At 39.8% G+C, this 12,635-nt stretch overlaps 1 protein-coding gene across 1 annotated transcript in view; it reads left to right on the top strand.

Moving 5' to 3' along the window:
• Window positions 1-12,007, top strand: part of LOC124789508 (acetylcholinesterase-like) — a 107,280-nt gene extending 95,273 nt beyond the window's left edge. Inside the window, exons 10-12 of the mRNA XM_047256892.1 lie at window positions 3,180-3,312; window positions 9,775-9,956; window positions 11,420-12,007. Of these exons, the coding sequence (XP_047112848.1) occupies window positions 3,180-3,312; window positions 9,775-9,943 (302 nt within the window). The 3' untranslated portion in view covers window positions 9,944-9,956; window positions 11,420-12,007. The remainder of the gene's footprint in view (window positions 1-3,179; window positions 3,313-9,774; window positions 9,957-11,419) is intronic.
• The last annotated feature ends 628 nt before the right edge of the window (window positions 12,008-12,635 follow it).

Genomic DNA, 12,635 nt, shown 5'->3' with positions numbered 1-12,635 from the left:
GTGTCCCCTTAAGAGTCTTTTGAAAACTGGCAACTGTTCCGTTCTTGAGAAAACTACGGTGGTGTCTTGTTGTGAAGAAGCAGATAAAATCCTGTATGAAAAAGGGTATCTTCTTATGAACGGGACATCTGACTGTTGTTCGAAACAGTTCAGACAACTGTACAGCATAAGTGCTAACAGCGGAACCACAAAAGAAGATACGAAGGGATTTCCTTTTCTCCCAGACAAATGTCAAAATGCTTATGAAAGCTTTTTCTAGAATGAAAAATTGGGGACCCGGTTGGTCACCAAAAGCTGCAGTGGTAGACTCTGAAATGGATTTGTTTAAAACTATGAAGACAATGTTCCCCGATAATCCCTTTCCAATTACATTTTACACTTTATCCAATGTCTGTGGAAGAAAATACTGGAACTAGAATTAACAGAGGAATACAGGGATAGAGAATAACACTTATTTTTCTCGGCATCAGTTCTGCATAGCATTTGATCGACCTAACAGTGCCGATGAATCGTGGATGGCCGTAACGGAAGAAAAGCCCAGTGGGAAAAAGGTCATTATGTTAGTAGACTGTATGGTCAACCAAAGGATGGAAAATGCTAGTATGCCAACTGAAATGTGGAAAGACTTTAACCAGTGGCTCAGGAGTACGAATCTCGTCGAAGTGTGGCATAGAAAACTAAGTCCCTCAATAAATCAAAAATGTCTGAACTTAAATACTGTGAACGCAGTAAGTGATATACTAATATACTTGAAATTACAAAAGATTCATTTGGTCTAGAAAATAGTACATAGATCTTGGAGAAAGGATAAAAGACATTACAAGATTATACTGGTTGGTCAGAAACAACCTGAAAGGCTTGTAGGCGTGTTGCAGGGTAGGTTTTGCTGAGATATAATTGTTAAGACAAAAATTCGATACGTTGCCCCGCTTCCGAGATAGTACTGAAGATAACCAGTCACGCTACTTCTCGCGCAAATTCAAGTGCCTCGCCACGTAGAATTAGTGTCCGTTCTCTCATACCGTAGATGACAATGCACAATATTGCCAAGCCTTTGGTTATGGTTCGATCCTTACTACTGCCCCATGTCCAGTTTTTGTATCGCTCTCTTGTTCTGTTTTAGGAGACTAAACGAAGATCAATTTTGGCGACACAGTCTCTTGCGGGCCAATTGCATTTACTGATTAATGGAAAAAGGCACGGCGTATCGAATTTTTTTCATAACAATTATTTCTTGGCACATCATACCGTGCAACACCCTTACAAGCTTCTGAGACCTTTCCTGGTCACCGTGCATTAAGTTTTACGAAATTTTAAATTTCTGGCTTTCTTACGAAAACTAGTCGGAATTTAAAATTTGTAAATAAGTCAAGATGTCTAATCACTCTCTACAGTAATCTGGTATAAAGAGAAAAGATAAAAGTAAAAAATGAAATCAAAAATGAAAAAAGAAACCGAAAATGTCAATGTACTACGTTCACAATCACTCCTAAGCCTGGATTAAATGTGAAGAGAATGTGGTGTTACTATAAAACAGCCGGCAGAGTCACCCCAATTTTGCGGGTTCCTTTGGCGATCGGAAATCCGACGGATAAAGTATTTGTGGCCGAAACACTACGTTGCCGTCACGGGTCACGCCGACGGTCGGAAAGCTAGCGACACCGGGATTTGACTGATTTTACTGAATTCTTGGAAATTAGAGTGCTCATTTACAGCTATGAAGTATGTAATAAATTTACATTGGCAGAATACGAGGCTGCAGCTGCAGTTAAGACTAGAATGGGAATCACAACAACATGGAGTAGACTGAAGTTCAGATCCATGGGTCAGCGCAGGTTAAGTCCTGACTATGAAGTCTTGAGATGAAGTCCCCACATGAAGTCTCTCAAAAGAATCATAACGAGTTCTCAATCCTAATTGGGGGTCTCCACAGAAAAATTCCACTGAAAAGGACTCACCAGCTATGATGTAGATGTTCTCCACCTTGTGCTTTCGAGTGCTGAAATTTGGTCGTTAGTATCATATCATTCACTGACGGCTGGGAAATTCTCCTCTTCTTGATTACTCGTTCCTGCGTGCCTACGTTCTGCTCAGGACAGTGAAAGTCTATAAAATATTTCCTTTGAGAATAGTACATTCATCTAACAAGCGCTCTCGCGGTTTACAATCACAGATTGACAGCTCCCAGCTTATCCAAAACAGGATTCCCCCGCTGGTGAGTCTTCAGAGGACTTTAGGCTGATTGTTCACTTGTGGAGAGGTTAGCTCATCCGTTATCTTTCTCAAGGAGGGGTTTTCCTAGGTTAGAAAACAGGGTGATGATGATTCCCCCGTATCAATAATGAAGCTTTCACAGTACTTTCCCTCCAGCGGGCAATGGTACTCTTCTCCTCACGTCTGTGTTGCCCGTTACCCGTATTTCGAGAAAGAACTTGCAGAGAGCACCGAAAAGCTCTTAGTGGTTACTTTTATGTGTAAAGCTGGTGCATCCGAGCACTCGCTATCGGTTACACTCTTTCATTAAATACTGTATATTTCTACTTGAGAAAAATGTGGGAACCCCTCTTAGTTACAAGTAATATCTCCCTTTTGAAAAGGTGGCAACACAGATTTTTTTATTGTTGTCTTTGGTAAGGACCGTTAAATGAATTGTAATTTGGGTTACAAGAATTGTGGTAAATAAATTACATAGCACTGTACTTCAAATAATCTCTTTCTGCAACGTATTATATAAAATTATCTGAAATAAAGCTGTTGTCTAGGTTTTACTTCCGCTTGAAAGCAGAAACCATTTTTAAATACGTTTCGCTGTCAACGTCGGAAAGAGAGAGATCTGTTTAAGATCCAGCCCAAGGTAGAGATGGTTTTTCTTCAGTCAAATCCCAGCTAACTGATAATAATGTGGCAATGGTGATCCTAGTTAAAAATATTTGGTTCTCATTACCAGTTGAGGATTTAGCTTACAAGTGTAACCTGTACGAATTCTTAGTCGAAATAAATGTATAGGAGTATCATTATTTTTTGGGAAACTTGGCAAAAATGTCACTGAATAGTGTATGTTAGCGTCAGTCTTTGACTGCTAGGAAGTCGAGGATTTGCTTGCCATGGTCAGTATACCGGTTTCAATGTTAACATAACCAAATCTTTCCCATCTGTCATTTGTTTCTTTCTTCTTTCAGGAGTTTCACATGCAGGAGAGTTAGCTATTTTGTTCTTCAGAAAAGATACAGAATATAACTTGGATCCTGAATCAGAAGAAGACAAAGTGCGCAGAAACATGCTGCGTCTCTGGACGAACTTCGCAAAGTATGGGTAGGTATTTCCGCTGACTGAACCTGCGAGTATCGAAAATTTAAAACATTGAAATTAGAGTGCACATTTACAGCAATGCAGTATCTGATAAATTTACATTGGCAGAATACGAGGCTGCAGCCGAAGTTGAAAGTAATAGCCTCAACAATCTGAACCGAATAAGACAACGATTAGAAATCGTGGGCTAGCCCAATCGCAGACACATTACTGCCTGCTCTCAAATATAACTAGCGCAGTAGTACATAACGGAATGTAAGTTGACATTAGCTGAAACAGGTGGAGAGATTATACTGGAGAATAGGAATTACAAACCTAAAGCTGAAAGTGAAAGATAGACACCCAGTGTTTCAAAATCACACCAGCAAACTTAGATGGGTTGTAAAAGGTGTCTTGAGGAACAAAAGGAGGGTAGTACTTGAACAGTGATGACAAAACAAGCTGCTGTATTTTAATATAAAGTCGTTCATTCTTTTCAAAACATGCAACCAGTTTCAACACCACATGGTGTCATCCTCAGACCCCGAACGTAACTTTCTATCCACAACCGTTTTCATGTGAATGAACAGAATGGTTTGGAGTTTGGAGCGGGCCAAAATGAAATGCATTCCATACCTTCCGTGGCAATAACAAGCCCAGCATGGTCAGATGACAATTCAAACTGGTAGCATGTTTTAAAAAGAATAAGCAACATTAAATTCAAATGAGTCCGCTGGTTTTGTCATCATTATTTAACTACTACGCCAAACCCCTTGGCGCAGTGGTACCACCGGTTCCCCGTCAGATCACCGAAGTCGGGCTGGGCAAGCACTTGGATGGGTGACCGTCCTGTCTGCCGAGCGCTGTAGGCAAGCGGGATGCACTCCGCCCTAGTGAGGCAAACTGAGGAGCTACTTGACTGAGAAGTAGCGGCTCCGGTCCCGTAAACTGACACATGGCCGGGAGAGCGGTGCGCTGACCACATGCCCCTCTATATCCGCATCCAGTGACGCCTGTGGTCTGAGGATGACACGGCGGCCGGTCGGTACTGTTGCGCCTTCCAAGGCCTGTTTGGACGGTGTTTAGTTTTTTTAAAAATCCAAATACTACGTGACCAGCTGCAGTTCCACTTGATGGATTGCCGGAAATGGAGGACAGAAACCGGTGCCCAGAAATGTCATTCAACGACGCAACAGAGCTTCGTAGTTATAGGGCACTGACTCCTGTATGGCAAGGAGGGGGGGGGGGCGGATAAAAGTATTAATTTCTGTTTTACAAAATGATTTTAAGAACTTGCAGCATTGTTACATCGACTACATCTACATATATGTCTACATCTACAGGGATACTCTGCAGATCTGATTGGCAGAGGGTTTATCGGTCACTCTTCACAATAATACTCTGTTATTCCAATCTCGAACAGCGCACGGAAAAACGAACACTTGTATCTCTCCTTGCGAACTCCGATTTCCCTTATTTTATTATGATGGTCGTTTCTCCCTATGTAGCACAGTGTCAAAAACATATTTTCGCAATCGGATGAGAAGATTGGTGACGACATTTCTGAGAAGATTCCGCCGCAACAAAGAACACCTTTGTTTTAATGATGCCCACCCCAAATCCTGTATCATGTGAGCAACACCCTCTCCTGTATTTCTCGACACTACAAAACGCGTTGCCCTTCTTTGAACTTTCTCGATACACTCGTTTAAACGTATCTGGTAAGGATGCCACACCGTGCAGCTGTATTCCAAAAGACGACGGAGAATCGTAACGTAGGCAGTAAGTAGATTTTTGTATCTTGTAAGCGTTTCGTCAATAAAACGAAGTATTTGGTTCGCCTTCCCCACAACATTTTCTTTGCGTTCTTTACAATTTGAGTTGTTCGTAGGTATTTATTTGAATTTACGGCCTTTATATTTGAGTGATTTATCGTGTAACCGAGGTTTCACGGATTCCCTTTAGCACTCATGTGGATGACCTCACACGTTTCATTTAAATAATAATTAATAACAGACAATTTTAGCAGCATACAGATATCTTTTCTAAATCGTTTTGCAGTTTGTTTTGATGTTCTGATAAGTTTACTAGCCGATACCGTTTATATAAACCGTTTATATAAATGACGAACGGTAGCATGCAACACCTAGTTTGATATCTTGGTAACACTGTGTAATAGTTTCGTTGCTATCCAATTATTATTAGAAGAGTAGTAAAATTTTGAGTACCTGGGCATGGAACAAGAGTACGCAGCGCGTAATGTTACACCCTGCTGAAGAAAATAAAATGGATTACAAATAAATACATGAGATAAAATTTAGCAACTCTTTATTTTTCCGCGCAATCAAAAAGTAAATGTCGTAGTGATGTGACAGTAAGGCCGAAAACTTTTATCGAGGAAAATGCAGTGCTGCACTATTATTCTTCCTCCAATGGAAAAATTTCCGTGATTCGGCCGAGTTGCTCACTGCCTGTGACTGACTTAAGACGTCTTGTTAAGGGAGTCTCTGAAATCGCGGTAACTTTGGATGCTTGTCGTATTACGTTCCCGTTTTCAATAAGGCCAGGAGCTTGATGGTAGAACGCCTCTGTAAATGGCTGTTGCGTTCATGTTCTCTATCGGTTCCCGAAAAAAAAAAATCAGTATATAAGCTGTGCTTATACTCGGGGTGTGTTTGAGAGGTAGGCGCGTTTGAATAAACCGATCTCCAACGAAAGAAAAACAACAAAAAGAAAAACTAAGTTCTCTAAAGTGAATAATGATTTATCTAAAGTAAAAGATCGCAAATAGTTTTATGAAGGGATAAAAGTATGCCCTGCGAAGTTTTACCCCTACAGACCTGCATACTTTTACCCCATTTCGCTATTTTCTTTTCCAGAAATCTACAGATAACACATAAATAAAGTCATGGATACTGGAAGCTTATAGCCGCCAGATCCGGTACTGAGTTTATCTAATTTTTAATTACATCTAGTTTCACCTAACTCCTAGTCAAATTATAGAAATCTTACATCTAAATGTACTAACGTGACTTATCGTGTTTTCTCCATCCGTAAGCGTCCGACTGCCACGAGGTTCCAATATAAAACGGGGGATATGATGACGTATGCGCTGCCTGATGGGAGAATGGTGAACTTCTACTTTGGGGCGTGGGAACTTGATGTGTTGTCTTGCCTCCGCATACTTTTTCCGCCACCTATCCTATATGTACGTATGTACAAAGAGGGTGATTTCGTGAGGTTACAGACTTTCAGGAATGATAGAAGGATTTATCAGTTTGAGGTAACGAAATCTGGTCCAGAAACGAAGGAGTACAAAGTTATAAACGAAAATCTGTTTGATACCCCTGCCAGTGGAATGCATGTACCGACACTGTTCAAAATGGCTTTAAGCACTATGCGTCATCAGTCGCCTAGAACTTAGAAGAACTAATTAAACCAAACTAACCTAAGAACATCACACGCATCCATGCCCTAGGCAGGATTCGAACCTGCGACCGTAGCGGTCGCTTGGTTCCAGACTGTAGCGCCTAGAACCACACGGCCACTCCGGCCGGCGTACCGACACTGTTGTTGCTAAGATTTTATGGTAGACAAGTTTCAGAAGCTTTAATACAGACTAAAACAAAAAAATTATAGTAAACATAGGCTCTACAACGCATATCTCAGGATCTGTAAGCACTTGTTTATCTTCGCTTTTGTGGTTCCAATGGCTATGAGCACTATGGGACTTAACATCTGAGGTCATCAGTGCCCTAGAACTTAGAACCACTTAAACCTAACTAACCTAAGGACATAACCCACACCCAAGCCCGAGGCAGGATTCGAACCTGCGATCGTTGCGGTCGCGCGGATCCAGACTGAAGCGCCTAGAAATGCTGGGCCACATGGGCCGGCTGCTTTTGTGAAAAGCATCTGCACTACTGAACAAATGCTCACAGCTGTTAAAGTATGCACTGTAAGCTCATTTTACTAGACATTTTTTTCTTGTTTCGGTGCGTACTACCACCTCTCAAAGTTGCTTACGCTGCAATCTTGCCAGCAATAGTACCTGTACATGTATTACACTGTGAGTTACCAGAAAGATTTTCCGTTTTCCCTTCCAACTCGGTCCGGTCCAGACCTTGGCCCCTTACATCAAATTGATCCATCATCCCTGAAATACGTAGCATCATCTCGGAATCACCATATATATACATACACGGACACAGTTACTTTGAAGTCGTGTAGTGTCGTTGGATGACGTTTCCGGACAAGCGCTCCTGATCTCGTTTTGTTCCTCAAAACATCCTCTATATACCCTTGACGTTTTACGGTGAAATTTTGAAACACCCTGTGTATCATCACCGACTTTACAACACTACATAAGATTTTGTGCCGTCTATAAACACTTCGGATCTGTTTGTCATAGTGAGATTGATACCAGACAACTGACTTAAACGGCAGATCTTCTGCCTCAAAGCTTTCTTCTAACGTAATTCAACTAGCAGTTTGCCGAGATGTATTTCTTATCAATTATTTTCGGAAGCATGTGTTATGTCCTTTTCACGTAATGGAAAACAGGAATTTACCGGTACATCAAAAACTAAATTCACCGTTAAGAATATGCTTCCGGTTGAAAATTGATGGAATGAAGAAACATTCTTAAAAATATATACCGTGCGCGTGAAAGAAAGACGGTAAAACATAATGTAAAAGCTAACAGCGGGATTCGGAGATTTTTATAAATATTTAGGAGTGACACCATGTGACTATCCACTGTAATAAGACGAGTGTCACCTTTTCACTGGCGTTTGGTTTGAGACCCTATTGCAATTAGAAATTCCATCTTGGCGTGGTGGTAAACCGACGTTCTAAAACAGTCGTTAGAGCAAAATATTCCTTATTAACTTGAGAACAATGCGTATCTCCCGAATATAGCATCATCAGATTGTGTTAAAAAGTTAGAAATTTTGTTCCAAAAAAGCATACGTGAGTAAATATGTTACCGAATAAAGTAACCTCATGCAGGCCACGTCAGACATAATAGCGTCTCCATGTAGTGGCCTTTTGATAGGTTTTATTCAGTATCTTGCGTCCGTGATAAATGCTTTTTGGCAGAAAAGTTCATATTTTTTAACATAACATAATCCGGACGAAACGCATTGTTCTTGAGTTAATAACGTATATCATGCAACCTATGGTTTTTTTTTTAAACAGTACTAATAGGAATTGCTGCTGTCGGCGAATGCAAGTCAGTTTGAACCAGATTCTTGCTGAACACTGCAAAGAGGAACTTCCTGGGAGAATAAAACTATATGCCAAACCGAGCCTCGAACTCGTGAACTTCGCTTTTCACAGGCATGTGCTACACGGACTGAGCTTCCCAAGCATGACTCTGGTCCGTTGTTGCAGCTTTACTTCCTCCAGTATATCGTTTCCTAGCTTCCAACTACGCAGAAACTCGCGAAAGCAAAGGTCCCGAGTTCGAGTCTCGGTCCGGCACGCAGTTTTATTTAGCCAGCAAATTCCATACCAGCGCACAGTCCACTGGAGAGTGAAAATTTCGTGGTGGACTGCAAAGGGAACTTCGTGAAATGGACATGAGAAGTTGGAATCCTCGCAAAAGATCTGTGAATACAGCTTCCCACGATGCTGCAGGTCTTCGTTAGGACAAACAGTGTAGGAGTTTGACAGGAACTGTCTCGAGGTGAGTAGTTTGGTCCATTGAGTGGCGATTTTGTCTCATTTCTAATGACGCAAATCGTCGCGATCATCCACGACGTGGTGATAGCTATAACGCACGGTATACGCGAGAGTAGTTAAGGACGGAGGTGGTCCTGTGATGTTTTGTGGGTGTTTTTCGAAACCACCACTAGAGTCAGCGTATTGAGGGTAATGTGAAGGTGAACGACGACGTTTATTACAGCATTAGCGATGCCCAGGTGTTGCCCTTTCTTCTAGATCTTGATGATGCGTACGCTGTGAACACACCGGAGTTCGAAGGTAGCGTCAGCTGTGTTCACAGAGCTGCCTGTATACGATTCTCGTTTGGTGAATTGATAATAACCTTATTTTAGCCGCAATGGCTGTCTAAATTACACAATCTCTATCCCATCCAAATGGTCTGCGATTATTTCGAACAGTAGACGGAATGTAGCTATCAACATCCTCGCAGTTAGGATACTCAACGGAATTTTATCTTTAGTGAGTGGTTTCAGCTGCATATAGCATACTAGAGAACATACTTTGTCTCGGTATTGCGGAACTGAAGCTATTCTCAATTACAGAGGTGGTGTTACGCCGTAGTGTCGCCAAATCTAGTTAATGTTACTGATATTTTTTCTGGTATGCTTATAGAACTGAATGTCAGTGAATTAAGCATATTCTGCCTTGTACTTCCTTCATCACGTAATTAATAAGTAACTTTTAGTCTTGCTTTTTACGTGTTCGTCTGAGGATCTGTAGACGACATAAAGAATAATGCATGTCTGTGTGCCCCAACAGCAACCCTACTCCTGAGGCGGATCCCGTGGTGTGGCAGCCCTACGACCTTTCCAGCCATAGTTACTTTCTGATGCAGGCCAACTTCTCGATCGCACACGACCCATATGGCGAGCGCATGGCCTTCTGGAGAGAGAACGTTCCACTCATGCCATTTCCCGACACAATATGATATGTCACAAGAGGTAAGGACAAACATGAATAACTTCCTCCAAAAGCTCTTCTAACGATATGGAAAACCCTTCGGTACGTTTTAGGAACACTAACAGAGCACGATCCTCCCTGGAGGAATTATTTCAAGATCTTGATAACAACGCAAAAATCAACGAACGAGAGAATTGCAATTCGTGGTGTATTATTATTTACACCTATGGTGTCATCATCGTAATATTCTCCTGCACATATTAGCCATTGCCTGTTCCGCCTACTTACAGAGACTAATCTAAGTCTTTTAACATGGTTTAGAGTTTCCCCATGTTGCTTCTTCTTATTGCCTAATATTTTTGTAGTGTTTTTTTGAAGTCTGTCAACTTCCCTCCTAGTGATGTGCTCTTTAAATTTGCTTCACCAATCTTCCTATTTTTCATTTCGAGTCATTAATCGTAACTCTGCTCTTATTTCTGAACTTCTCGTTCGAAAATGTGCTTCCTTCGGCACATCTCAGGAATTTAATTTGTACACTCTGGATCCTTATTGCATCAGTTCATTTATTCTTTTAGCCAGCTTTCGTTCCCATACGTTAGTTCTGCCATTCATTACTTTAAGTTTCTCTACGTTAATTTCGAAATCAATTCAGCCTCCATGAGATATACTGCACCCGTAGTATTTATTATTTGTTAGTTGTTCTACTGCTTCCTGTTTATTACGATATGGGACAAAATTTTCTTTTTCGCATAAATTACAATTGTCTTTGCATCTTATCAGGTAACTTCTGGTTGCACGAAGCGCACTATCTTTACTGTTGACATGCTTCTCTTTTCAGATTACTCTCAGTGTCAGCAATAATTACCTATTAGTTATTATATAATATCGTAAGATTGTAGAATGTATTTTTAGGGTAAAGTAAACGGATTAGCCGAACATTTGTCCCATGCCTAGGCCCATGCTCTCAAAAACCATTTTGAATACTTTTCCCTACAACAGATATAAGTGACTATTCATACATGCCTTTTATGATTTCTCTTAAAGTTTTAGATAAACCTCTGTTGTCTAGCATCACGATTAAAAGGTTTAATGAAATCAAAGAGATTATATTTCCTTATTCTTGTCTGTATATTTTTCTACAATTTTGTCCAAGCTTGTTATGTTAGCAATACAGCACCTTCGTCTCCTGAATCTTGATTCCTCTTCTGTTAAAGATGACTACATCAGTTTTGCTGATTCTTTTTGTGATGATTTTGTAGTATACCTTGTCGGTTTTTATTCAGGAATCTTATTCTTCCATTATTTTCTCAATTTCTTCTATATCCTTTCTTGAATATAAAGAATATCACAACGTGTCTCAGCTGCTATGGAATGCAATTGACCCTACAACATACGTTTATAAATGCTGTAAAGCATTTCATCATTTTATGTGGTAGGGCTACATTATCTTACAGCCACTTATCTCTCACGATGTATTAATATATTGTTCTGTTTCCTGTTACAGACATTGACCGATTCCAAAGAAGAGAATAAACAGCACTTTACTGATACATAATGATTACCAGGAAAGCAATTAATTAAGAATTCGAAACAAACATCTCTAATGCTTAGTTACTGAGGCACTGCGAAAAATTCCCTTAATTTGGGGTTTAGATGTTGTTGAACATAATCCTGATACTTCAACCTCACAAATGTTACAGATATTCACCAGTTGCAGAGAAGAGGAGAAACAGCACCTATATATTGAATACTCTCTGCCAGAAAGGACTTAATCCAAAACTCGAGAGAAACATCTGTAAAGTATAAGTAACAAGTCACTGCGAAATGGCGGTTTCGTCGTTCCTGAACATAATCCTGATACTTAAATCCCACAAATGTTAAGAAATTTCAGGAAACGGCCTAAGTACAACTAAACACTTAAGCATCGTGGTACTGTCCATTATAGTTAACTTCGTTTTCAGTTTTCTCTTCTCAGTAAGATGGAATTATTAATTTCATTTATTATTTTATTTGCTTGAAGATGGAACTATTGTATTTGTATTTATTGAAATAAAATTATTAATTTCATATCAATGACATGAGAAAATAAAAATGAAACGAAATTATTAATAAAATACTATACCATATTTCACAATCTCTATTGATCTTCACCGATACATGACGCAGCTCACAACGAGTTGTTTGTGCTTAAGGATTACTACTGACAAGCAAACTGGAGCAGTTTCAAGGCAGTAACAATGTAGGCGTCTGTTTGACCAATAACCAGACGATCGCCTCTTTTCTTCTTAGATGCTGGTCATCACACTAAATTTATTAAAATTAAAGTAAAACAGTATGTTGGAAAGGTAATTTGATTTATTGTTTGAACTTACTAATTATTGATGGAAATTTCCGAGAGGGAGGAATGGATTATCAATTGTAGGTCATGAAGGGTTCATTAAGTAGACCACCATATACGACAAAATGACGCTGAAAACTTGTATTATTAAGTTTCATTTTAAAACCTGAAACCTTAATTGTGGTGTCAGAATGAGAGAAGTGAATTAAGAAAAGTTTCTGTGTTCTTTTCAACTAAAGAGTTAACAAGCAAAATAAATGAATACTTGGTGATGTAAATACATATTTAATAAAGTAACTGAGAACTGTAACTTGTATTTAAAGTGACACTGTTTCACTATACTATATATAAAGTATCACGATGAAATTGTGGTAATCATTTG

Source organism: Schistocerca piceifrons, chromosome 3 (genome assembly GCF_021461385.2).
Source record: "Schistocerca piceifrons isolate TAMUIC-IGC-003096 chromosome 3, iqSchPice1.1, whole genome shotgun sequence".
Lineage (NCBI taxonomy): Eukaryota > Metazoa > Arthropoda > Insecta > Orthoptera > Acrididae > Schistocerca > Schistocerca piceifrons.
The sequence above is the reverse complement of the archived record's forward strand: the minus strand, read 5'-3'. Positions and strand labels throughout refer to the sequence as shown.